This window comes from Gadus macrocephalus, chromosome 14 (assembly GCF_031168955.1).
Source record: "Gadus macrocephalus chromosome 14, ASM3116895v1".
NCBI lineage: Eukaryota > Metazoa > Chordata > Actinopteri > Gadiformes > Gadidae > Gadus > Gadus macrocephalus.
This window is the reverse complement of record NC_082395.1, coordinates 4,161,368-4,188,867: the sequence shown is the minus strand read 5'-3', so window position 1 is coordinate 4,188,867 and position 27,500 is coordinate 4,161,368. Positions and strand designations below refer to the sequence as shown.

Sequence of the window (27,500 nt, the reverse complement as noted above, 5' to 3'; positions counted from 1 at the left end):
TGTAAAGTCCCAGCTACATTCTGTTAAAATAACTGCCTGTTACCGGAGTATGTTATTCATGGAAGCTGTTCAAATGATCAAAGGATGAATGCCTGTTAAATAAAACGTGCAATATGATGACTGTCTTTCCTGTCATTATGCTATAGGTTCATGATTGATTCATAAACAGTCAGCACTGTTGGTGCATCTAAAGGAGGATGTGTGTTGTTGTTGCGCTAGGCGGACACGCACGCACCCCAAACGCATTTTAATTGTTGGTAACGCACGAGTACTCTAACGCGTTTCTTTTATTTATAGGTAACGTAGTAACGTAACGGATTACTTTTAATTGATAGAAACAAAGTAACCTAACGGATTACTTTCAAAAGTAACGATACCCAACACTGCACATGACATTGGATCTGTTCGACTGACCTTTCTTACGCTAATAATGAAAAATAAATTCCCTTTTTACTACATAATTCATTCGTAATTACTCCTGATCACACACACAAATTCCCACGGCTGTACGAAATATCGACTTCATCTAACATAAATAAACAAATAGTTGAGGTAAGCGATTAAGAATAACAAATAGAGGAACAAAAAGATGAGGTCATGGATGAGATAATGCCGGAAAATAACCGATAGATGAGGTAATTGGTGAGGTAATTCATTATGATGACAGATGTTCTAATGGGTGAGGTAATGCATGATGAATGAAGCCCGTACCTGCGTCCCGTCTCCGCAGTCTGATGGTGCAGTTCGTGGTCCCCTTGGCGTTGGTGGCCAGACAGGTGAAGACCTGCTGCAGGTGGAGCTCTGTGACCACCTTGAGGACCGCCACCTGAGTCACCTCCGTCTGATTGAACATCATTTCCTCTCTCCTTCAGGAGCAAAGCCAATCATAGGATTCAGAAGATGTTGAACTCACACCACAGGGGGGGGGGGGCTGGGGGGAATAGGCGGACCCCCTTGAGCGTTGTGTTTCGTATGTCAGCTGATCGCTTGGGAATGTTTCACATCTAAAATATGAGGAAACACTACGCCTCGCCCTGGCCATGATAGATACATCTTGTAGGTTTGATGTGTTACGCCCCTCTACACCCCACTGGCCTGGCACTGGCAGTGCAATGGTCTTTGGGTGGCGCAGGGGCACAATCAGCAGATATTTCCACGCGGTTTGGCCTCTCATTTGAGCGCCCTATGTTTACAGTTTGTTTGTTACAAGAAGACGCTCGTGTTATTCGTTGTTGTTGATTCTGAGGATTCTGATTGGCTTGCATGGCTTTATCCTTCTCCCTTGGGACTGCTGGCTGGTCGGGCCACCTCTCTGGGATTTGTCTTGTCTTTATGTTTTGGACTTTGTTGTATATCTTAATGTCATGTCCTTTTCATATGTTTCGGTAAATAAATCCCACTGGTTTGGTTTTTGTAAAAGGTGTCCTTTGATATTTGGGCGTAACAAATGCTACAGGTTCTATTATACAGGCTCAATTCTACAGGCTCTATACCGCAGGTCCTATTATACAGTATCTAATAAATATGATACAGGTCCTATGCTACAGGTCCTATGCTACAGGTCTTATGCTACAGGTCCTATGCTACAGGTCCTATGCTACAGGTCTTATGCTACAGGTCCTATGCTGCAGGTCTTATGCTACAGCTCCTATGCTACAGGTCCTATGCTAGAGGTCCAAAACTACAAGTCCTTTGCTACAGGTCTTCGCTACAGGTATTTTGCTACAGGTATTTTGCTACAGGTATTTTTCTACAGGTCTTATATTACAGGTCATTAAATCTCTCTCTTTAAAGGTGTTTTTCTTTGCTCTCACCCTCATGTTTATACAAGGCCCAACAATCCTACACTCCCCATTAAGGGAGAAACAGACAAGGTGATTGGAAACCATTAAAGGGGTTTCTGTTCATATCTTCCTCTGTACGTACGTCTGCTCCTGTTGGTCAATCAGAATCTTCAGTGCCTGGTCTGCCGCCGTGTTGGTGTACCACTGGACCTTGGAGGAAATGTTCCTCTCGAAACCAAACGTCACCTTGCACCGTAGAGTATGTGGCTCACCTTTGACAAGCAAATTAGGGTCAGTCAAACATTTAGTTGCTAGTTTAAGTGAGCAGAGTCTCAGTCAGTTAACTGCCCCATCAAGTCGGACCCAGGCATTATGACAGTAATCATTAGGCAGGCTGATAAAGTTAAGTATGGCTAAACTGGTATATCAAGGTATCGTTTGATTCTGGCATAATTGGCCCGCTAGGGTGGCCATTTTGGATCTTTTACCTATGACCACTTCTTCAGTTTTGTTGTTGTTGGGATCCAGGATCGTGGGGGGGATTTCGGTATCTGAGGCTGAAACAATGAATGAATGAAAGACATTATTACAATGAAAACATTATTTTAAACGCTCATTTGGAGAATCCGCTGGCAGGCCTTCCATCGTGTAACAGATTGATTCTGACTCTATCACACACATACAGACAATAACATACACACATACAGTTCCATAAACACACACACACACACACACACACACACACACACACACACACACACACACACACACACACACACACACACACACACACACACACACACACACACTCTCACACACATACATAAACAAACACACACACATACACACGCACACACGCACACTCATAAGCACACACACACACACACACACACACACACACACACACACACACACACACACACACACACACACTCTCACACACATACATAAACAAACACACACACATACACACGCACACACGCACACTCATAAGCACACACACACACACACACACACACACACACACACACACACACACACAGACTCAAAGAGACTCACGTATGACTATGACGTTGACGGCCCTCCTTGTGATCCAGAGGGGCCCGGGGCCCTTTGCGTGTCGGTCACAGTAGAACACAGCCTGAGAGTCTTGGGCGTACACCGTGCACAGCATCAAGCGGGGGCCCTCACTGCACACACCCCTCTTCTTCTGCATCTCGGAGATCGAACGGCCATTCTGTTTAGAAGAACAGGCTTGTGTTGGTTCTGACCGAGTAGAGTGTTTGACACTGACGGAGAGTCGCTTTGGGTCAGGGACAATGTACAAAAGGCATTCGTCTTAGCGAGAGGAGATGCACTGTGTTTTATGGATTATGCAATTTTCCTTCCGCCATCCCAGCGCAGATACACACAAACATTGCAAAATAACAGTTATAATATTACATATAGTAAACAGGTGTGGTTGTGGTTTGTTCTCCTTTTGCAACAATCTCTTCATATTGTGCTACATTACTACGCTGTTTTTCTTACTACAATGATCAGTACCGATAAATGGGATGATAGTAGTGGTAGTGACATGAGTAGGTTTTAATATCACCTGGTACCATGTGACCTGCGAGTTGAAGAGGTCTGGGTCGCCACAGGTGGAAGGAGGGCAGTCAATCTTCCCTCCCGCGCCCAAGGTCAGGGTCACCTGTTTGGGCCCCAGCGCAGAGCAGGCCCGCCTGGACCCCTCAAACACCTGGAGCTGGAGGTCCAGTAACGCGCCACTGAAGAGCAAACACAAACCCGCTTACTGAGGTACAGTAATGTACTGTGGAAGGGGAACACTTTCATCCTTCTCAATGACCCTAAAAGCACACCCTCACGTTCTGCATGCTGACAGAACAAGTCTAGTCAAGGGATTCCATAAAACAGAGTTCTGAGTAACTCAGAATCCCAACAGCTTCACAGACCCCACGTTGTATGACAGCCCCCTAATCCCAAACCCTCCGAAGGTCAAGGAAGAGCTCCCCGAAACCTAGAGGAAAAACACACAAGAGGGGACCCCCTCTCTGAGAGCTACAGGGGAATCGGGGTTTGAACCCAGAACATTTGGCTATGACTATCCTGTCCCTTATGTTCTCCACTCTGTATCAGTCTAACAGAAGGAACCCTATCTATGTTCTCCACACTGGGTCAGCAACACAGAACCCTGGTTATGTTCTCCACACTTTATCAGAACAACAGAACCCTGGTTATGTTCTCCACACTGGGTCAGCACAACAGAACCCTGGTTATGTTCTCCACACTGGGTCAGCACAACAGAACCCTGGTTATGTTCTCCACACCGTATCAGAACAACAGAACCCTGGTTATGTTCTCCACTCTGGGTCAGCAACACAGAACCCTGGTTATGTTCTCCACACTGGGTCAGCACAACAGAACCCTGGTTATGTTCTCCACACTGTATCTGAACAACAGAACCCTGGTTATGTTCTCCACACTGGCTCAGCACAACAGAACCCTGGCTATGACCTCAACACTGTATTAGACCAACAGAACCCTGGCTATGACCTCAACACTGTATTAGACCAACAGAACCCTGGCTATGACCTCAACACTGTATTAGACCAACAGAACCCTGGCTATGACCTCAACACTGTATTAGACCAACAGAACCCTGGCTATGACCTCAACACTGTATTAGACCAACAGAACCCTGGCTATGACCTCAACACTGTATTAGACCAACAGAACCCTGGCTATGACCTCAACACTGTATTAGACCAACAGAAGGAACCCTCATGTTCTCCACACTGGACCAGAACCCTGGTAACCCTGGTGAGGTTACCTCTCATTGCCACACGAGTAGTTTCCGGAATGATCTGCGGTCACGGCCGGGATCTTCAGAAGGTTCTCTGTGCTGACTGGCACTGGGTCCTTCACTCCCGAACCTGCCCCAAACCTGGACCACCGCACATCGCTCCCAGGGGACGCCACGCACTTCATCTCGAAGGGCTCCCCAAGGACCACTCTGTAGTGATGTCTGGGCGGGTGTGTAACACTTTCTGGTGAGGGTGTTAAAGGTTAAAGGTTAAAGTAGGCTTCATCTTTTCCAAAGTTTCCGTCAAGTATAAATCTGATAAATCTGAAAAAAATAAGAAAATCAAAATGAATCCATAGGAAAAATAATAGTACAAAATGGAACTGCACAAATGGACTACCTGAGGTCTGCTGACACCGTATATCCTTGCAGCATCCCATCAAAACGAACAGGTGTGTGAGACCAACCCACCCCATGCTATCACACAGGGGGATGACATCCCCCGGTCACACGCGTTGCGAATGACAGCGCCTTGTGCGTTGCCTTCTGCGAAGAAGAGAACTTCTGCGAAGAAGAGATCTCTGTGCTGTTCAGCCTTGTTCATGCATTCAATACTCTTTTCCTTGCATCTTCGAAATGATTCACCACACGCTCAGACGCACACATGCAGACACAGCCACACACAGGCGCACGCACACACGCACGCACACACGCACGCACGCACACACACACAGGTTTTGGATTTTTTTAGGGTTCGATCTTGTGGTATTATTCTGGGGAGAGCTTGTGGGTGATTTGTTTCCTGTTGTGTTTCAGGCAATTCGTTTTCTCGCTTTCGGGCTGCAGCACGAAGTGGCGACGTGACAGTCACTTCCTGTGCGGTGTGTAAATGGAAGATTTATTCCGCCGGTTAATACGTCTGGGGCTCGCTGTTGAACTTGACAATGGTTTGGAAATATGACAAATACCCGCCACTGAATTAACAAGATTTCCCTGTTCTTAACAATGAAAGAGCGATTCTTCAGAATTGAAAACGAAAGGGGATGCATTGGGCGTCGTTGAAACTCAGGAAGCGCAGGTGTGCACATTCGATTTGTCGAAAAAATATGAAATGATATCATAGTAGTTGAGGGTTGGGGAATCTACTTTTCTAACCTTCTCTCATCCGTTGACCTTTAAATATCCACAATCCTCATCGCAATAGTCAAGTAAAATGTAGACCTATTTGTATAGTTTCACTCTCAAAGGGTTTTGAAGGTATATCATTCTAAATATAAAGTATGATATACAAATGTCAAATTTCCCCCCATGAAGGACATTTGTATGGGCCCCTAGATATGGAGCACAGCTCACACCTTTTTTCCATCACTATTAAAATATATTGTTACATTTTACAAGGGGATACAATAATTAAGCCTTAATTAAGATTTCAGATTTCTCTGTAATTTTGTGTTATTTGAAATTCCAAAAACTGCTTTTCCCATCTTGACCCAAGCCAATGGTCCCATTTGCACGAATCCAACCTTAGTAGATTCCAAATCTCCAAAATAATAAAATGTATCATTGGAGCACTTAAACTCTAAATAGTATGGCCCTCAGGGAATCAAACATATTGGCCCAAATGCAACAGGAAATAGGTATATCTCCAACAATCAATCTGTGATTTGGAGCATATATGGTGACCCTTACAGAGGTGTGGTTCAATTGCACTCAATACTATAATATATAACATTCATCTTTTCACCTGCCTCATATTTTAGCAACATTTCCACAATAACCTAGATCAGCCTCAAACATCCATATCTGGTAACATGGAAGTATGGATGAACCAAAAATAATAAAAGACCAAAATAATTATATACAAAATAAGACATAACAGATATGTGGCTCAAGTCATTTATTCCAGGTCTCAAGCAAGGGCCAATTCAAATCAAACCAGAGGATATATATGATGACTATGATACACAACGAATAACTTACACATATAACGTACACACACAATTTGTCATAACACCTGTTTTTATGTTTATGTTTTTACGTTTTCACAATTGTTATTTTGATATGAGTTTATTCTTGCTATTCTGCCTTGTTTATGTAATCCTGTTCTAAGCTCATGCTTGTTATATGTCTGAGTAACAGCATGTTAACCCTGTAGGGTCCTGTTGCTGCCTTGTTGTATGTCTTTACAGCTGTGTTTGTGTGCTGTCGCCTCTCTAACCTATCCTTTCTCACTGCCTCTTTCCCCCCCCCCCCCCAATAAGCTTGTGCTTTTTGTCAGACCATCACTGTAAATAAGAACTTGTTCTTGATCTGCCTGGTTAAATAAAGGTAAAATAAAATAAATAAAAAACACAATGCACAACACAATGCGCTAACCAGTATTAGTACACTGAGACTACAGTGCCGCAAACCAAAGTATGCTAACTTCAAGGGCCCTATCTTGCATCCGGCGCAAGTGACTTAGTCACTGGCGCATGTGTCGTTGCTAGTTAACAACTGGCGCAGAGCGTTCTTTTCCCACCACCGCCACTCGCCGGTAAATTAGGGATTGATCATGCGCCCCAAGGGGCGGTTCGGCGGAAGGAGGAGGCGTGTTCTGGCGCAAACGGTATTTTGCCGTTTCTGAATACCATTGCGCTACTGACCAGGAAATACCTGGTTTAAAGTCAGTGGCGCGTTGTTCAGATGCTATTTTAAGGGCGCATGCATACATGCGCATGCGATGCATACGGATTGCTTGTGCACCTCGCGCATACACTTTGCTTCTCCCATCTACCTAGCCACACATTCTTGGTAAATTATTTGGGAAAGAACAGCTGATGCAGCGGTAATAAGTTGTACTTTTAAATCAATGCATCTGCAAACACCGTACAGCAAACACATATTTTCTTGACAGAGACATCGTGTAGGCCTACATGCCCATAACTTTTAGGATTGATGAGTATTTGATCGAGAAAAACATTGTTTTACCGCGAGTGAGTTTTAAAAAGAATGAATGAATGCGGGCGCGCGTGTGTGCTCTGTTTAAACACACGCAAACTAAACACGTAACGCATAATACAATCAATGGCAATGTCTATTACCGCGGGGACACATGCATATTAGGATAGCATACAATACTGATAAGAAACAATGTTTATAATATATTGCGTATATCATTAAATAGAACCACAGTTACCGCATATCATATGTTATATCATATACGTTTTCTTTGCCGAAATTTATTTGAGTTGTGGAAGAAAACCCCTTATTCCATGTGTGAATTAGGCCATATTATTTGGCAATAAACTGAGCCATTTGCAGTTTGAAATTCATGTGCATCTGTCTCATCGGAGACTGCAGACGCGCTGTCAAAATATCAACTTGTCCGATTCAAATGCGCTCATGGCTCTTAAAGGGGATGGGAGCTGGCACTCTCATTGGTTTGTTGGATGTTACGCCCAAACCACACCTACGGGTAACTAGGCTGCTTCAGACCAACCCTTTTGACACTTGCGCCGCGACGCAAGTGTAATTTATCCGCCTGTAAAATAGCGATAGCGCCGTAGAACCGCCCACAAAGCTACTTGCGCTTTGCGCTTCCCACTTGCATTTCAGACCGTTAAAATAGGGCCCTAAGTCTAGAATGCTGTGCTAACTAGGGTTAGCCCAATGGGGCTACAGTTCTATACCTAGGGTTAGCCTATGCTTCTTTCCCATTAAACGGTAAACATGGCGTCAAGCGGTTCAACTAGTGAGTGTGAACTAGAGTGCGCTCTATCCGAGAACGGCTCCAAATAAGCAACAGACTCAGCAAAGTGCGAACTGTGTTCTCTGTGTTGTTGTCCATTGTTGTTAAAACTCTGACTGGCGGCAGACTTTATTATGGTCCATGCAGCGGACGCTTGGTGATGACGTGTTACGACGTGATGACGTATGTACAAGAGCCTACCGTGGCCAGGCCACAGTTGCGACGCCCAACGGCCACGGCCAGATGGCCTAGTATGAATGCAGGCCAGAGAACAATGGGGCCAGTTGAGCACGGTTAAGGTGTGAAAATGGCCAACGGCCACGGCCAGATGGCCTAGTGTGAGTGCACCCTGAGGCCACAGTTCTATACTCAACAGGGTTAGCCTATGCTTACTGGCGTTAGAACACTGATTCTGCATACACTGCTATCCAGGGTTAGCACATGGTAACCAGGGTTGGCACATTGAGGCCACAGTTCTATACTTAAAAGCTTTAGCCTATGCTTACTGGCGTAAGAACACTGTTACCGTGTTCCAATACCCGTACTTCCATGAGTATACTTAAAGGAAGTATACTATCCGTGAGTACGAGTACGTTAATTTTTCAGATGTGAGTGCTGTTCCAAACCGAGTACTCTGTGGTGCACTAACCGGAAATTACGACCACGTCTGCTGCTGCGGCTCCTCCCCCGCAATAAACATCCCACTTTGAACGGTGAACTAGCAGCTATAAAAAGCTATAAAAACTATAAAAACTACAAAATGACACTATTAATGCAGGCTATGTGGAAAATGGGCCGACTTTGGCTCAGCCTGGCTCCGCCTCTTCCACTACGTAGCTAAGATGGCTGCCGTTGAGTACGGAAAGTGTCCTTCGATCCACACTTCACGATTAGCCCGTTTTGAGTGCGACATCCGGGTCCTTGAAGTATACTTATTTTCGCCGGATCTGAATTGGAACGTGCTACGTACTCAAAATTTGGCTAGTAAGTACGGATAGTACGGGTATTGGAAAACGGCATGAGTCTGCATACTATGCTAACCAGAGTTAGCACACTGAGGCTACAGTTCTATACTATACCTAACAGGGTTAGCCAGATGCTTACTGGCGTTAGAACACTGAGTCTGCAAACCATGCTAACCAGGGTTAGCACACTGAGTCAAAAGTGCTATGCATGGCCTTCAGCTTGCGCGGGGCGGGCAGGTGGTATCGTAGGTTCTTCCAGAAGGACGAGGAGAGAGGCCGAGAGCAGGGTCCCCCCCAGGTGACGGAGCTCCCAGCCTTAGTCAACAGTCTCAGGGACTCGGGTAAGGCTCTGGAGCCCCCCTCCTCTGGCTGCTCCACCGAGAGCTTCCGGGGGGTCTTGGTCCGGATGAGCAGCAGGCGGCTCTTCTTGTCCACCAGGGCAGAGTGGATGGCGCTGGGCAGGCCGTAGCACAGGGCGGGCTGGTCCTCAGCGCTGGGCAGTAGCACCACCCGACGGCTCTGCAGGATGCACCGCATCACTGCATCCGCCACGGCTGGGGCGGGGAGAGAGACAGGGTGGGGGGGGGGGGGGGTAGACGAGATAAGAGTTCTTTACTCATCCGTCTGGGCAGTGGCGTAAAAAGTGGGTATGCACTATATGCGGTGCATAGGGGCGCACCAGAGGGGGCGCCAAAGCGATGGAAGTAAAAAAAATTGAGTCTGCATTTTCTGTTTTTAACAGCGTTTGTGTAACAGAGAGACGTCACTGATAAGGCGCCCCCCCCCCCCCGCTCCTTCGCCTCCCTCCCCCCCTCCTTCGCCTCCCTCCCCCCCTCCTCTCCACACGGCGCTCCAGAGGGCGCCCCCTCGAACACGCCCTGGAGGCGAGCGCCAGGGCGTCTTCATTTGAACCGCATTGTCATCTGATGACACGTACCTCAATATGGAGAGGCAGAGAAGAAAGGCCTCAGGGTCACAACATAGAAAAAGAAAGATTGGGAAGGAGAAAGGGTGCGCAGGGATGAAAGAAAGCTTTTTTAGGTCAAATTTGTGCCCAGATCAAAGAGGGGGGGGGGGGGGCGCCTGCTATGTGTCTGCATACCCCCCAGAAAGTAGGCAGTTGCGCCCCTGCGTCTGGGTGTCACAGCAGAAGTAGTCTCGCAAAGCCAGACCAAACTACAGCAAGTAGAATGGTCTGGAGCCACGCTACCTCGAGCCGTCTATCCGTGGGGAAACTGGGCGGGCCTGTTTTTATTTCTTTAAACCAATCACAATCGTCTAGGGCGGTGTTAAGCCCGGGAAGCAGCAGCGGTGTCCATGCAAAATAGAACATCTTTCTTCCTCAGCCAATGCTGCAAGCAAATCTTTTGCAGTTCTTTGCAATTTTCGACGGAAAGAGCCAAACATGCCAACTTTAGAGCGCCGTCAAAGTCCTCTTCAAAACTCGCCATACTGCCTAGTTTCCGAGTTTGAGGGGGAGCAACCGGAAGGGGAGGAGTCGCGGCCAAATCCGACGCTAGGCAATAGACGCTGTCCACTTCCGTTCAGCCAGACTACAGCAGAAGCAAAGGAATGGAATAAGCGTAAGAATTCAAACTAGGAAATGGTTGGAAACGAATGAGGTGACGGCTGAATGAAAAGCGCAAAAGCATCGCTAAAAAATGCCGGAAATGTAAAATGAATTGAACTGAGCAATCTGAAAGGTCAAATGTTTTGCCCTGCACTGCTGAAAAGTCGGAAAGGTCAAATGTATGGCAGTGCACTGCTGACAAACCTGGAAGCTGAAATCGAAAACGGACGCTGAATTGCATTACCTGAAGAAGCAAAGTGCTGAAATACGTTGTTACAAAAGCTGGAAGCTAAACAGTAATACTTTCAAAGCTGGAAGACAGCAGTAGTTGTGGTACTAGCTGTAGTAGTAGTAGTAGTAGTAGTAGTAGCGCAGCAGTAGTAATGGTAATAGTAGCAGTAGCTGAGGTAGTAGTAAAAGTAGCTGAAGTAGTAGTAGTAGTAGTTTAAGTAGTAATAGTAGTAGCTGTAATAGTAGTAGCGGTACTAGCTGCACAAACGATATGCATATATGAAAGGTATGGTATAGATTGATGTTTGTAGAAAGAATTATAATAATCCCGCCATTTTTTTTTTTAACCAGACGAAATTGTATGCAGTGTAATAATTCTATCTAATGCTAATTTTTCCAGCCTAACGTTATTTATAGGTGTCCAATTGGGTGTGGAAAATCACCCAATCTGGCGCTGCTGCCTGAAAGTCGTACAAAGAAGTCCAATTTGGCGGGAAAAACTGCCCAATCTGGCGACACTGCCTGCACGTCCTCGCGCGCTCTAACCTATAAATCAATGAGACCAACTGAAAACGAAGCCGATGTGGAACTGAAACTGTGATTAGGAAAAAAGTATAAAAGGTAATCAAAAAATAAACATTTGAACAAAGGTAAACGGTTAAGACTTGACCAAGTTACGGAGTCTGAAGCAGTTGCCGTGTCGGAATGGGCGGATAGCTCCGCCGCCCTCCCGTTGACCTCCATTGTAAAAAATAATATTTTAAAAGTAGAATAGCTTAAAAAGTATAAAATATTTTCTTTATTTAAGAAAGAAAGAAAGAACAAAGCCTAAGAAGAACAACAGTTGAGCGCTCCATGAAGCACTCCCCTAATAATATTTTAATAAGGAATATGGAAAATCTATATTTTTGGTCATATGGTGATCACTAAACACACCTTCCCCTGGAGACACATCCCGATCCTGGAGACACAGGCGGTACCCCAGCTGTTCTTCCAGAACGTTCTCCATCCACCTCCGGTCCTCCTCGCTGAGGGCAGTCTCCGTTTGGCTCGGATAGGTCATCAGGTACGCGTCGTAGAGCTTCCCATCTGTGGACCAATCGGATGAGAGTTTCATGTGATGAAATGTGACGCGTTAATGCGTGGTTGCCCAACTTCTTTGGGGTGGGATGGGGAGCTTGAATGTCCAAACAGAAATTCAAGGCACCCCAGATTCAGTAAATACTAGGAAATTATATTATTACTAAGATATGTGGTTGGCAGGTTTCACAATATTTCACTCAGACCAGTTAGTCAAGCCGTATTGCATCGAAAGCATATATATATTTGGATATCTATCAAAAAAAAACAGGAAGAAATTCAGCAAAAAAGGTTTGATGCATTAAGTGGAACAATTCATCAATGATGAAGCTAATCGTGTTCACTGGTGTCTCCACCTGAGGCGTTGCTTTGGCAGTCGAGCTTGTCCCTCAGTAAGAGGGTGAAGGGGACTCTACACCAGTAGAAGACCAGGCCGGAGGAGACCACTGCTAGCATGGCGAAGAGCACAGCCAGGAGGGCCACCCTGAGACTGGAGACCGGCACATCTGGGATGCAGAGGAAGATGATGGAGGAGGAGGGAGAAGATGGAGGATGAGGAAAAACCACACAACATCACGACACATGCTCAAAGATGTTTATCATGAAAAGTACAAGGGTCACATGAAAGACAGGCAAAATCTTCCCGCACAGATTTTATATGTAATTATTTGTATCGCTAAGTCTCCAAGGGCTTCAAAGTCCCACATAGAATACCAACCCCATGACCCTAGACCCTTTAGGGCAAGGACATAACTGCTCAAAATCCTTTGTTACACATTCACAAGGTAACTTTGTGCGTTAATGTCTGCTGTCTGTTGGTTAATATATTTATTCATCCGTCTATGTGTATCTAAATCAATGCTACTTTCAAAACCATTTTCCTTAAATCTATATAGACATATATCATCCCATATCTTCACTAATCAAGTGGTGTGTTCTACCTTTCAGAGCCAGAGTGATGGAGACGTTGGAGTACTTTTTTGTGGACTCCAGCTTACAGGTGTAAGTCCTTGAAAGTTGGTCCGCTGTAACCTTCTGGAAGACCAGAGACGTAGTGATCTTTTGTTCTCCCTTCTCGCCCACCTTTCTGTCGGGAGGATGGAGGAAGAGAAAGAGGAATAAAGAAGCGGGAGGAGGAGAGATAAGAAAAGGGATGGGGAGAGAAGAGGGCAGAAGAGAGATGAGTGGATAGGAGAGTGGAGTTGAGGAGTGGATGGGAGGGATGAGAGAAGAGGAGATGGGGGAAGAGAAGATTAGAGACGAGGAGACAAGAAAGGAGAGGGGAAAGAAGGAGAAGGGAATAGGGAGCGACATTTAAATTAGAATTTAAAGATGCAGGGTTTAGAATTTACTGGTGAGTTTGCCGATTGCAACCAACCGAAAGCACACCAATGGGTTTCCTTGATAGAATCCTAAATTGTGTTGAGTTATTAAGTCTTGGAAACTATAGGTCATAGTTTACAAGCAAACTAGTGATTATGCTAGAAAAAAATCAAACTAATAACTCTTATTTTCATGGGATTACACAAAAATTAAAACATAGATGAGTATACATATAAGTCTTTTCTGATTGAGTGCCACTAAATTCCACACACTTCAACGTTAAGTTAAATAAACAAAACAGGAATCTGCGTGTTCTTTATCATAAATCATAAAATGTGTACATACACGTGTTGGTTCCTGCTAATACAGAATGACTTACACTGTCTTGTTAGAGTAAACTGACTGATTCTGGTCGTCCGTCACAAACGATTTCCCGTCTAACCAGTACGAACTATCAAACATGTTGTAAACCTCCACCTCACAGGGCACCACCAGCTGGGAACCTGGGGAGGACATGCACACTGGGTTTCCACACATAAGATGATATCATACCAGTACTTTATTGATCCCGAGGAGAGATTCAGAGGTAGCAGGCGAACAGACAACAGCACACATCAGTACAAAACCGAACACAGACAACGGCAATCACAATAGAAAATACAAAAATACAAATAAGGCTCAAGGATGCTCTTGTTTTGGATTGTAACCCTGAGGCTGCAGCCCTCCCGTTAGCATCCTAACCCCTACCTGCTCTAAGTTACATGTATCTGCATACACTGTACTTGGACTTTGGATAACATTGTGTCCTAAATAGTAAAGGGAAGGAAGGTCTTCCCTAAGTGATCTGTGTACACCTCCCCTGCGTTTGTGAGCAGTCTTACCTAACTGTACCGGGTACACCGTCCCTGGTTTGTGAGCAGTCTTACCTAACTGTACCGGGTACACCATCCCTGGTTTGTGAGCAGTCTTACCTAACTGTACCGGGTACACCGTCCCTGGTTTGTGAGCAGTCTTACCTAACTGTACCGGGTACACTGTCCCTGGTTTGTGAGCAGTCTTACCTACCGGGTACACCGTCCCTGGTTTGTGAGCAGTCTTACCTAACTGTACCGGGTACACCGTCCCTGGTTTGTGAGCAGTCTTACCTAACTGTACCGGGTACACCGTCCCTGGTTTGTGAGCAGTCTTACCTAACTGTACCGGGTACACCGTCCCTGGTTTGGGGGACCAGATGCGGGGGATTGACGACCCTGAGGAATAAATTAAGCTTAAAATATGACGAAGGCTACAACATCCATCAAACCAATAGTTATTTATTTATTTGTTTTTCTTTCGCACAAAGTTTGATACAAATATAGTAACCTCTTCCTTTCAATTTATTTTTCCCTTTTACTTTCTTTCTTTTTTGCTTTCTTTCTTTTGTTTTCTTTCGTCCATAACTCCCTTACCTTTTTGTTGATTTTCTTTTTTTAATCCAATTCTGCCAAATTACATTATGTCGGAAAGCCACTTTTGTCAAAAGTGATTTAAAAGCAAGGCTGAAAACAAGCAGAATCCCAAATGTTCCCACCAGGCTAAAAAAATCGAGATGAATACCATGGATGAATAGAAAGAACTAATAAATAACTGACCTGTCTTTTTGACCTTGAGCATCACGGTGCTGGTATGATTATACAATCGTCCGCGATACTGATATGACTGGCGGCAGGTGTAGACGCCCTCATCTTTCTCCGCCACTTTTTCGAAATAGCCGTTAGAGGAGTCCCCCTGGGCATCGTTGTCCTGAAGGTTTGGGATTCAGAAAAAAGAGTGATTGATTCAGCTGATACGTGATCAATGGTATTACATTAAATCATTATGGCCCACCTCTTATCTTTTGACCCTAAGAACTACTTGAGCTGAATTGGACAGCCGAGTAAAGACCTACAGTGAATTATAGATTGTTCTAGTTGTCATTAAGACACATGGATCAGATTAATACAGAAACATGGGAGAGGGGAGAGGAGAGGAGAGGAGAGGAGAGGAGAGGAGAGGAGAGGAGAGGAGAGGAGAGGAGTGAAGAGGAAAGGCGAGGAGAGGAGAGGAGAGGAGAACACTTGAGAGTTACCTTTTGCCACACTTTTCTGGTGAGGAGTTTAAGTGATGGGATAGATGAATACAGAACCATGAGAGGAGAGGGGAGAGGAGTGATGAGTAGAGGAGGGGAGATGAGGAGAGGAGAGGAGAGGAGAGGAGAGATGAGGAGAGGAGAGATGAGGAGAGGAGAGGAGAGGAGAGATGAGGAGAGGAGAGGAGAGATGAGGGGGGAGGGAGAGGAGAGGATAGGAGGAGAGAGAAGAGGAGGGAAGAGGAGAAGAGAACACTTGAGAGTTACCTTTTGCCACACTGTTGTGTTGAGTTCAAGTGATGGGATAACCAAATCCCTCAGGCAGAAATGTTTCAGTTGGCAGGATAACCCATTAAAGCAGTTTTTTGTAACACGGACCTCCTCCTGTCTGGTCGGGCTCACAGTCAAAGTGTACCAGCAGGTGGTGTTGGAATTCCTGTTCCATCCAAAATAATCCAGTTACCAGACTTTTACACTCTCTTTGTTTTTCAGTATCCAAACTAAATGTCACTGTTTTTGATTTGTTTTCACACGTTCAGAGAACACATTTAGCGAGGATAGCTATTTACCTTATGTACCTTCATGAAACTAGAACATGCTGTATGATATTGTTGATTTAGAAAAAATATTAAGCAAAATAAATATTGTGCATGTATTCGTATACTAAGAAAATATTATATGAAGATAAGATAATACTTTCCCAGACGGGGAATATTACACACATTGGTTAGAGACAAATAAATAAATAAATAAATAACACAAAATCAATAATAAATAAATGTCTATCTGTCAAACACAGATCGGCGTAATCATACGACCGGGATAACATCAATGTCGCCATATTCTTATCAGTGACCATTGAACGCAGCTAAACGTCTTATTTCATTTTCCTTTTCCTCTTCCTCTTCAAGGATGCCCTCACCACGGGGAGCAGGAGTAGTTGCCCTGCCTCTCCACGGACGCACTCAGCACCACCAAGTGCCCGCTGGGGTCCCCCAGGGTGTCCTCGTCCGGGTCTTCACGACTCTGCAACAGGGGCCGCTGGCTCTCTGAGGGGTGGTGATGGGTCCAGGTGATGTTGGTGCCCCCCGGGAGGCCGCGTGTGAGGCAGCCGCACTTTACAACGAGCATTTCTCCCTGCGTTGCGGTCAGCTTTGTGTGCTGGTCCCCGAACGCGCTGCGGAGACCTGGGGAAGAGTGAGCTCTTGTATAAACCTCCATGGTTGTGATTGGCTCGGGGTTCCTCAACCTGTTTTGAACTTCAAAACTTCTGATATTTGCGTAGGCTATAGGCTAATAATCTTCCACGCATGCATTACTTTCTGTTCTGTATTTCTGTCGGACTGTCCGTCTGTGTTCTTCTCGGGTTTAGTGAGTAGCCTAAACTTTAAAAGTTGTTAGTAACTATTAAACTATTAAAATTATTATATAAAAGTTCAATAGGCCTACCTAGTATATCCTCCAAGTCTGAACTAACCAGCATGCGCGATAGGTAGGCCTAGGCCTACTATTATTCCAATTGTGAATTCAAGTGTAGGCTATTCACTGTGTAATAATATATTATTTTATTTTCATTTTTTTGGAATTAAGATTAGAAAATCTTACCTTGAAATGATAGGAAATACAACACCGCGAAGAAAAGAGTTGCCATTGGTACCAGAATATCCAGAAGACTAATAGTAAAACTGAAAGGATCTGTTAACAACTGAGGCTATATACTTCGACTACAGGGTCCAGAGTCCCGACGTGATGTTTGCCTCCCTCTTTTGGCAGGGAAACAGATTTAGAAAATGCCTCCCACGTTAGTTTCTGATCAATGAACGCTGGCGGAGAGAAGTAGCCACCCACACTTTCGTGTAGACATTATGATGGGGAATTCACTTTCTTTTTCACTTGAGGACTTGCGTGACCCGAGTCCCGAACAAAGCCTGTGGGGACGATAAAAAATCCAGGTTTCCACGAACCACTATGAAATGTCCCCTTTTGTCCGCGATTACATGGCTCTCTCTCTCTCTCTCTCTCTCTCTCTCTCTCTCTCTCTCTCTCTCTCTCTCTCTCTCTCTCTCTCTCTCTCTCCCACACACACACGCGGGCGGGCGGGCGGACGGACGGACGGACGGACGGACGGACGGATATTGTCCATGATTTTTTTAGTTAATATAAATTGTGTTTGAAATTGTAAATAATTATACTTGAAGAAAATACTTTCGTTTTGAGAATTCTTCGGACGGACGGACGGACGGACGGACGGACAGACAGACAGACAGACAGACAGACAGACAGACAGACAGACAGATAGACAGACAGACAGACAGACAGACAGACAGACAGACAGACAGACAGACAGACAGACAGACCAGACCCCCCACACACACACACACACACACACACACACACACAGACAGACAGACAGACAGACAGACAGACAGACAGACAGACAGACAGACAGACAGACCAGACCAGACCAGACCAGACCCCCCCCACACACACACACACACACACACACACACACACACACACACACACACACACACACACACACACACACACACACACACACACACACACACACACACACACACACACACACACACACACACACACACACACACACACACACACACGTTTTGTTTTGTTTTGTTTTCTGAAGCTTCAGGCTAATTCATAAAAAATATAGATAGTCCCACACGACACTCATTCAATGTCTTATCATATTTTCTCTCAAATGTATATCTAAGCCTACAAAAAACATATATGATTTTCCCCCCCTTTACCATTGTTGTGAGCATTAGATGATTTGCCTCAATATCAGAATAACACCCATAGGACAAATAACAATGGTTGGTGGAATGACATAAAGTAGGTCATGCAGGGTAAGCTTGTCCAGACTCTGCAAATCAAACTGAACTCATTTTTATAGTGGCCATCCCCAAAATGCACCAGAATACAGAAAATCACACCTAACAAATATTTTTTTTTCGGGGGGAGGACCCCCAAACCCCCCCGTCTCTGACTGTCCCCCAACCACAAATGTCATCACCAGCCGCCACTGGTCCTACGTGTTGAAATTGAGCCTATTATCTGCGTCTCTGACCTCACCTAACTGCACTACAGTCACACGGAAAATACTTTAGTTTCAGGAAATCTGGTCACCCTATTAGTCAGCTACCTGGACAAACGGTCTTGTTGTGCTGTCGGCTTTCAGAATAGAAATGGAAAAAATGAACTGAAACCGAAATGAACTGTTGCCATAATAATTGTGTATTTTTCCAGGGAATCGTTAATCGATCTGGAAAGTACAGACTTTATTCCATTTCTCCATCTTCCAGGAAATAGACAGAAACTAAAAAAAAGAGCAAAAACAAGGCTAATTAAAGACATAATGACCTGTGGTTAAGAGGAAAGAGGAAGAGAGGAAATTGCACTTCAAAAGCTTGGTTGTCATGCGACTATGACTACAATGTAGGTCAAAGATGGCACCCATCACACTCTTATCCCAGGCTGTCACTAAAATTAAGGGCAATAAAAATACATTGAATTGACTTGAGTAAAAAAGAGATAGAAACAACCAGCAAGTCGTCTCCGAAGATTTGGTGGTCTTAGGGATCAAGTCTGTTTCCCTTTGTAAGTTTCATTTATAAGCAAGTGGTTTGCCTTCCTCTCTAATACTGAAATAGGGTTTCAGTACTGTACTGTAGGATGTGGAAACAGTCTATCAGCCAGACAGTAACACTGTGATGTCGAGCACAGTGTATTTCTAATTTAATTCTATAAATAAAATACTCAAATAAAACTATTAGAAAACATATTCAAATAATTCAGAGTCCACAAAGATACCAAAGTGCTCTTAGGAAATGGTAAGGCCACATTAAGATGCAGAAGAGCAAGCTTGGAAACAAAATTGTGTGTAGAAAACAATATCAAATTAAAAGGTGCCTACTTTGACTGAAGGTGTACTGGCCTGTAACACTGACTACTCGAGGATGGATATTATGGCATTAATGTTTATCAATCTCTGAGATATACACTGATGTGCTGTGATGACTCACAGGAACACGCAGCCTCGCGTGCCTCGTATTTCGCAAAGGGCTTATCAACCTTACCTCTGCCTTCCTAGAGATTTTCATTCTCTTGTGACAATCAGTAATCAACACCAGCCCAAGGGACGGCCTCGTGCCATGTGTATGTGTGTGTGTGTGTGTGTGTGTGTGTGTGTGTGTGTGTGTGTGTGTGTGTGTGTGTGTGTGTGTGTGTGTGTGTGTGTGTGTGTGTGTGTGTGTGTGTGTGTGTGTGTGTGTGTGTGTGTCTCACCTTGTATTGTGGTTGTTATAGCAACCACCACCCCCGCCACTTACTGGTTAGGCTGGTCCACTTACTGGTTAGGCTGGTCACAAAGGTTTTCCAAGCCGAACCCTTTACAGCAGAATTTTGTGTCACAGGGTGTTTTTTTTTACGTTTTGTGCAGAAGGAGATTTTTATCAGCTGATTTCTCTATTGATGAGATGACAGATTTGCTGCATCTGGCGTCTGACACGGAGAGGAACCTCTTGCCCACGTTGTCGGGGCTCAGCAGAAACGGTCGGCACACAGTTTGAATCGGGTGGCTGTGGTTATTTCTGGGGGTAAAAAAGAGGAAGGGAGGCTAAGTAAAGAAAATGCTGAGTACAATGTTGCCATTCATTTGCATAGACTTGTTTGTTTCTGACATTGTTTAAGATATCGACAGCATTTGGGGTTACGTTGCGGAGTACATAGAACATCAAATGACTTCACAGAAGGTGAACTGTCCCGTCTGTCCGTCTACTTGTTGACTGTCTGTCTCACTGTCTGTGTGTCTACCTGTCTCACTGTCTGCCTGACCGACTGTCTGTTTGTCTGTCTGTCTGCACCAGCAATAACAGTATATCATTGCTATATTATTGATAGTCGATGAATGGTCAATGTGAGCGACTGATCGATCGATGGGCGGCCGTAGGGTGTCCACGTGGCCGGCCTGGGCACCTTCTCTTTCTCCCAGCTACAGCTGGACCTGGGAAACAAGATGGCGGTGATCCAGAGACCCATCTTCCTCCTGGCTGAGAAGCTGGTCCAGACCCAGAACCTGAGGCATAAGAGACCCCTGGCCACAGGTCAGAGAGCATAGCAAGATACACACCAAGACACACACATCAAGGCACCCACCAAGATACACATCGAGATACACACACCAAGATGACACACACACACACAATGACACACACACACACACACGCAAAGAAACTCCCATCAAATCACATGCCAAGATACACCCGCCCACACACGCACACCAAGACAAAGACCAAGATAAACACAGCAAGATGCCAAAAACAGCGATACACGCGACAATGTCACTGCACGCATCATACACACGTCATCCCCAAAAAACACACATGGTGAGGGTAGTCCACATCCGCCGTGGGTGGGCGATGGTGAGTGACTGATAGGATTCATGTTGGTGAACATGTTGACTCAAGCACCTTAAGTTTGACATCAAGCGAGGAGGTACATTCCTTCATGCGTGTGTGTGTGTGTGTGTGTGTATGCGTGTGTGCGTCTGGTGCGTGTGGGTCTGCGCACAGCAACACACATCCCCGTGGTGGCGCTGAACTACGCGGCCGTCTCGCAGGTCGGCCCCTTTGAGCGGGAGGTGGTGGAGGGGTGTGTCCGCGAGACCCTCCTCCTTCTCCCCCGAGCGCTGGCCTCGGGAGGTCCCGCCCACCTCGCCCTGCAGGGGGTCGGCACGCTGTCAATCAGGAACCACAAGGTGAGGCCTGACCGACGGTGTCTTCTAGGACCTTAACGCATCTTTGACATTACAGCGTTTCTAGAGTCCCTGGTTCACCCTGCAGGTGGGCATGAAGTTCAACAGGGACTTTGTGAGGACCCTGGACTCTACCGGAAGACTCCTGCTGGCCCTGTCCAACGTGAGTAGAGAGAGAGCGAGAGAGCGAGAGAGAGAGAGAGAGAGAGAGAGAGAGAGAGAGAGAGAGAGAGAGAGAGGCGAGAGAGAGGGCGAGAGAGAGGGCGAGAGAGAGAGAGAGAGAGAGAGAGAGAGAGGGCGAGAGAGAGAGAGAGAGAGAGAGAGAGAGAGAGAGAGAGAGATTCGTATTTCCGTCACACACTCATAATCAAAATCACAACAAAAAAACAGGTTCTCATTTTTGTACGTTTCTTAAAGCTTTCTATCAATATCTTCGTATTAACTCATCGAATGCATGTTGACCCAACAAACGTTTGGTGTTTTTCTTCCACACACGCCCCATGGGCCCAGAGACCTGGTAGCAGTGTTTCTCTGATGTCAGCACGCCTGAGCCCCGCGGGCTCCACCAAACTGCCCTCCGTCGTGTGCCCCCAGAGAGGGACCCCGTCTGGGGCCGGAGACGGACACAGGCCCCTACCGGCCCCGGACAGCACGGACACAGCAGGTCCAGCCCCCCTCCACCACCTCAGAATAACCTCCTATAACTCTCATCCTTTTAGGATAACTTACTCTTATTCTGAAGACTGGGAGAGTCTTAAAAAAAATGAGTTTGTTATTTCGTGGTCTCAATAACTTCTCTGGGTTACAGCATTTTCCCTTTGGAAAGTATTGTGTGTAAACCTCTAAACTCTGGTCCAGCCTTTAGATGAGTTAAGATTCGACACACTAACCCTTAGAAGAATGTACATGTGATGAAGGAATCAATAAACACACCTACATTCAGACACCATCACGACGGACACTGAGTAGCTGGTGTGAATGGGACCAGGCGGCATATAAGAAGATGAAATAAGATATGCTTAATGAATACCTTTGAAGGAATCTGGGCGCCAACAACAAGCTTGACGGAGACAGACGTACAGACACATGTCAGAGCGGCGCCAAGACAGAAGAACGCCGTATTAGGGACATTGTGATGAGCTCCTACCCCGCCCCCCCCCCCCCCCCCCCCCAACAAAAACATTGTCAGCGCAGTCATCAGGGTCGCCTTCATAACATCCATAACGAAATCCATATATTTGAGTTGTGTGTGTCCCAGGGCCCAGGGATCCCAGACCCAGCCGACCTGACCCCGCTGAGAGGTCAGGAGTCCACGGGGTCCCCCTCTCTGGGGGTCCGAAGAACAGCGACTACCCCCCACAGGCTGCTAAGAAGTAAGGTTATTTTTAAGTCTACAAGCTTGCATTTTGTGACATTCTACCTTCATACAAGCGCACACACACAAGCATACACACAAATATTATACATATTGAAACACACACACACACACATTCATCTGAAGACAGATATACACACACATATAATACATGCACACACACACACGCACACACACACACACACACGCACGCACACAAAAGCCCATGCACAATAACCAACACACAAACACATCAAGGTGATTGGGTCTAGTGTTTCTGGGCTGGGCGGGGTCCCTAGTTGACCCTGGTGGAGGCGGGCTTAGCAGGGGGTCCTATATTGTTACAGCCCTCCAGCTCAGGAGAAGTCCCATCAATCATGCACGCACACCCACCCAATGCCCAGGTCAACGGACACTGCTCTGTTACCTGCTAAAGCTATCTGGGTCAACGTGCACGCGCCTCGTGCACTAAAGTATTATGTTTTAACGATGATGAGTGAAACACATTATCCGAAGAACAGGATCTGAAGAACACACACACACACACACACACACACACACACACACACACACACACATATATATATATATATATATATATATATATATATTTGTGCTGTCAGTTTAAACTTTAAAGCGTCATTAACGGCGTAACGGGGTTAATTGTTTTATCGCGCGATTAACGCTCTTTTGGCTTGGCAAACGTTGTCGTTTTTTCACCTGCTGTCTAGCAACAACACCATACCGGATCTACACCAGAAACAAAACAACAAGCACGCTGCACAAACTTGTTGGGGCAAGCAAGGATACGGAGTGCATGAAAAACTCCTTAATGTGTGTGTGTGTGTGTGTGTGTGTGTGTGTGTGTGTGTGTGTGTGTGTGTGTGTGTGTGTGTGTGTGTGTGTGTGTGTGTGTGTGTGTGTGTGTGTGTGTGTGTCACTCTGTTCGAGCCAGGGCCTCGTTTGTTTCCCGATAACTATGGATCTTCGCTCGTACGATCATTCTCACGATGGATCTTGCGAACCATCGTGAATTTCTTTGGAGCGTTTCCCGAAACTCCTCTTAACATGAACGCGTGTTCACTGCACGTTTGCAGGATTGTAGCTGTCTACTGACACGGTGCTGAAATGGGCTCCGTACTGAGGGAGACGCAGGAATGTCGCAGGAAGGGTTAAAAAGCGTTAAAATATCTCCCCATCAAGGCCAACAGCAGAGAAGCCTACGAAAAGAATAGACTGCAATAATTTGAATGCTAAAGATATTAAAATACAATTGATTAGGCCTAGGCCGACGTAGGCCTATCGGTCCTAATCCTGAGCGTACATTTTTTCAAGGCATTTTCCCCCCTTCCATATTACAAAAATTTAAAATAGCTTGTGTGACAATTAGGTGCTGATTTCTGAAACATGTTTTGTGCAGCAAAGAGAGCCGACTTTATCTGATTCCGCATAAGGTTTCATTGATTGGCGCGCATTCTCTAGCTTAGAATATTTGCAGAAATAAAAAAATGCAACGTTCCATTCATTCAATATCATTCAAACGCAGAGGCTAGGCATTGACACACGGCTACTGCTGACCCGATTAGGAGAGCTTGGTTAAGATCGTGCCCATATTGTTGGGCAATGGGCAGGATGATGTAGGCCAGGGGTTTTCAAAGTGTGAGAGAGTGAGCCCCCCCTCAGAGAAAAAAATTCAGCTGAGCCCCCCCCCCCAATTTTTTTTTCTAAATACCTGTGTTTTGAAAGCTATTTTAATTATTTTACACATTTCAAACATATTTCTGAAACATTACATCTTCTTGCGTTTTTAAACAACACAATTTAACAACTTTATCTAAGCATGTTTTAGCTTAACCTTTTTTAAATACATTTGAACATCTTAATCTGTGTAAACTGCCAGTTTACAGATTCATTCAGGGTCCCCGACTCTGAATTTTCTGAGTCGAATCAGATCTGCCTTTTCAGTCCAGAGATTCGACCCTGAAATGCGGCATTAGGGACTCACCGGGACTCAGTGAGTACTATCCGTACTCACTGAGTACGTTCATTTTTCAGATGTGAGTGCTGTTCCAAATCGAGTACTCCGTGGTGCACGGAAATTACGATCACGACTGCCGCCGCGGCTCCTCCCCCGCAATAAACATCCCGCTTTGAACTGTGAAGTCTTTACGCCTAGCAGCTATAAAAAGCTATAAAAACTTCAAAATGACTATTAATGCATGCTATGTGGAAAATGCGCCGACTTTCGGCTCAGCCTGGCTCCGCCTCTTCCGCCACGTAGCTAAGATGGCTGCCGTTGAGTACGGAAAGTGTCCTTCGATTCCGTGATCGATTGCGTCTGTTGAGTGAGTGAGAGGTTGCGGGCGCACAGCTCAGGCTGCCGGACGGCGCTGCACGGAACTTTTATATAAGCGATATTGTTATCCCGCAGTAATCAGCCCGACAGCCCCGAAACATTTTCGATAGCCTTGTAATGTGTAGGCCCCTATAGGCCTACGTACGGTAGGAATATTTATACTGGTTTAAATAATAAATGTTATAATATTTCCCATCTTTGCTGAGCAAGAGTTTAGTTCGAAAGTTCAGTGATAAACTAACAAATAAAAGCCTGGGCTATTGAAGTGTTACGGTAGGCCTACCACTGTCATCAGGGGCGTTGCGAGGTAGTGTGGGGGCCCCAAACAAGAATTCTTAGGGGGCCGATTGTTGACGGGGGGGGGGGGGGGTTCGGAGCGATTGTTGACGGGGGGGGGGGGTGTACGGAGCGATTGTTGACGGGGGGGGGGGGGGTATGGAGCGATTTATTTTTTATTTTTTTGGGGGGGCCTTTTGGGGGCCCTAGTAGTGTCCCGGGGCCCCAAGCAATTGCCTGGTATGCCTAATGGGACGCGGCGCCTCTGACTGTCATGCACCTACCCGATGTCAAGTGGACCGGGTTGAATTCACTGCGGGTCTCTCTTCTTACTGTCCTTCTCAACACTTTCGGATCTCACAAAAGGCTAGAAGCACGAAATCAAGAGATATTTAGGATAGATTATTTTTTTGGATTAATCGCGAGTTAACTATGACATTAATGTGATTAATCGAGATTAAATATATTAATCATATATTAGACAGCACTATTATATATATATATATATATATATATATATATATATATATATATATATATATATATATATATATATATAAAAATAAATAAATAATGTATACATATATAGATGGATAAATATATAGATCTGTGTGTTTTTATGTGTGTGTGTGAGATATATATATATATATAGTGTACATGGCAATACATTCAGTAAAATGCAGATGTGCAGAAAAGGCACTGTATGATCTGATAAAGTTGAACATGTATGATAAGATATGAACTAAATGTAGTTAAATATAATGATTGTGGCTGAGTACTGTCATTGGGAATCGAAGGGAGCATTTGCGGTGCTTTTACAATTTGATCCACTGCGACATACACTGAATTGATTATTAATTGAGGGTTAGGGCATCAGCTACTTTCCTATTTTCCTATTTTCCTAATTTTATATATAAATATATAGATACAAAAATATATAAATCATGTTGGAACACATCTTTGTATCATACGTTTAAACGCACCACCCGTTATACTGTCTCAAGGGACTTTCTACGCGTTTGTGTTTCCAGGAGCAGTGTCTCCTTTTCACCACCAGAGGGAGTAGTGACAGAGGAAGCCCCTCACAGAGAAACGAGGTGCACTGGACACACCCGTGCTGGACAGGTATGTCTATTTTTATAGGCGTTTTATATCTATGTACGATGTTTTCCTCCTATGTGAGCGGATGTTTTTCTCTGTGTGAGCGTTTGTTTTTATATGGGTCAATATATACACATATATGTTGTATGCCTGTTTGACTCTGAGCTTTTGCATGATTGTATGTCTGGGAGTGAGTGTTACCTGGTTTCCTGTGTTTCCTGTCTCACCTGTCCCTCTGCCCCTATTGGAGCTGTGTTACCTGTCCCTCTCTACCTATAGGAGCTGTGTCACCTCTGTTACCTGTGTTACCTGTCCCTCTCTCCCTATAGGAGCTGTGTTACCTGTATTACCTGTGTTACCTGTCCCTCTCTCCCTATAGGAGCTGTATTACCTGTCCCTCTCTCCCTATAGGAGCTGTGTTACCTGTGTTACCTGTGTTACCTGTCCCTCTCTCCCTATAGGAGCTGTGTTACCTGTGTTACCTGTGTTACCTGTCCCTCTCTCCCTATAGGAGCTGTGTTACCTGTGTTACCTGTCCCTCTCTCCCTGTAGGAGCTGTGTTACCTGTGTTACCTGTGTTGCCTGTGTTACCTGTGTTACCTGTCCCTCTCTCCCTGTAGGAGCTGTGTTACCTATGTTACCTGTCCCTCTCTCCCTATAGGAGCTGTGTTACCTGTGTTACCTGTGTTACCTGTCCCTCTCTCCCTGTAGGAGCTGTGTTACCTGTGTTACCTGTGTTGCCTCTGTTACCTGTGTTACCTGTCCCTCTCTCCCTGTAGGAGCTGTGTTACCTGTGTTACCTGTGTTACCTGTCCCTCTCTCCCTATAGGAGCTGTGTTACCTGTGTTACCTGTCCCTCTCTCCCTATAGGAGCTGTGTTACCTGTGTTATCTGTCCCTCTCTCTCGATAGGAGCTGTGTTACCTGTGTTACCTGTCCCTCTCTCCCTATAGGAGCTGTGTTGCCTGTGTTACCTGTGTTACCTGTGTTACCTGTGTTGCCTGTGTTACCTGTGTTACCTGTCCCTCTCTCCCTATAG

General features: G+C 45.3%; 3 protein-coding genes across 7 annotated transcripts in view; 1 reads left to right on the top strand and 2 right to left on the bottom strand.

Annotated features, from left to right (window-relative positions):
- LOC132471610 (interleukin-18 receptor accessory protein-like) overlaps positions 1-5,022 on the bottom strand; it is an 8,495-nt gene extending 3,473 nt beyond the window's left edge. For all 3 annotated transcript variants that reach the window (XM_060070791.1, XM_060070792.1, XM_060070794.1), the window contains exons 1-6: positions 4,618-5,022; positions 3,382-3,553; positions 2,844-3,021; positions 2,273-2,341; positions 1,927-2,056; positions 712-866 (exon numbers count right to left, since the gene is read on the bottom strand). In XM_060070791.1, the coding sequence (XP_059926774.1) occupies positions 712-866; positions 1,927-2,056; positions 2,273-2,341; positions 2,844-3,021; positions 3,382-3,553; positions 4,618-4,775 (862 nt within the window). In that variant the 5' untranslated portion in view covers positions 4,776-5,022. The remainder of the gene's footprint in view (positions 1-711; positions 867-1,926; positions 2,057-2,272; positions 2,342-2,843; positions 3,022-3,381; positions 3,554-4,617) is intronic.
- Positions 5,023-6,472: 1,450 nt separating this feature from the next.
- On the bottom strand, positions 6,473-17,483 carry LOC132471609 (interleukin-18 receptor 1-like). The gene is made up of 12 exons (XM_060070790.1): positions 17,202-17,483; positions 16,519-16,783; positions 15,864-16,032; positions 15,121-15,271; positions 14,680-14,739; positions 13,869-13,992; positions 13,108-13,253; positions 12,523-12,672; positions 12,023-12,175; positions 8,690-9,839; positions 7,002-8,261; positions 6,473-6,851 (listed from the first exon to the last, which is right to left on the bottom strand). The coding sequence occupies exons 1-10, from the start codon at positions 17,245-17,247 to the stop codon at positions 9,466-9,468; spliced, it is 1,638 nt and encodes a 545-aa protein (XP_059926773.1). The 5' UTR covers positions 17,248-17,483; the 3' UTR covers positions 6,473-6,851; positions 7,002-8,261; positions 8,690-9,465.
- A 2,565-nt stretch (positions 17,484-20,048) lies between these two features.
- Positions 20,049-27,500, top strand: part of LOC132471748 (coiled-coil domain-containing protein 81-like) — a 14,055-nt gene continuing 6,603 nt past the window's right edge. Inside the window, exons 1-8 of one of the 3 annotated variants that reach the window (XM_060070983.1) lie at positions 20,049-20,174; positions 20,313-20,374; positions 20,572-20,725; positions 21,194-21,378; positions 21,464-21,538; positions 21,886-22,039; positions 22,634-22,748; positions 26,393-26,486. In XM_060070983.1, the coding sequence (XP_059926966.1) occupies positions 20,099-20,174; positions 20,313-20,374; positions 20,572-20,725; positions 21,194-21,378; positions 21,464-21,538; positions 21,886-22,039; positions 22,634-22,748; positions 26,393-26,486 (915 nt within the window). In that variant the 5' untranslated portion in view covers positions 20,049-20,098. Of the gene's footprint in view, positions 20,175-20,312; positions 20,375-20,571; positions 20,726-21,193; positions 21,379-21,433; positions 21,543-21,653; positions 22,040-22,633; positions 22,749-26,392; positions 26,487-27,500 lie in introns of all 3 variants that reach the window. The other 2 variants (XM_060070982.1, XM_060070984.1) reach the window with 2 other exon arrangements.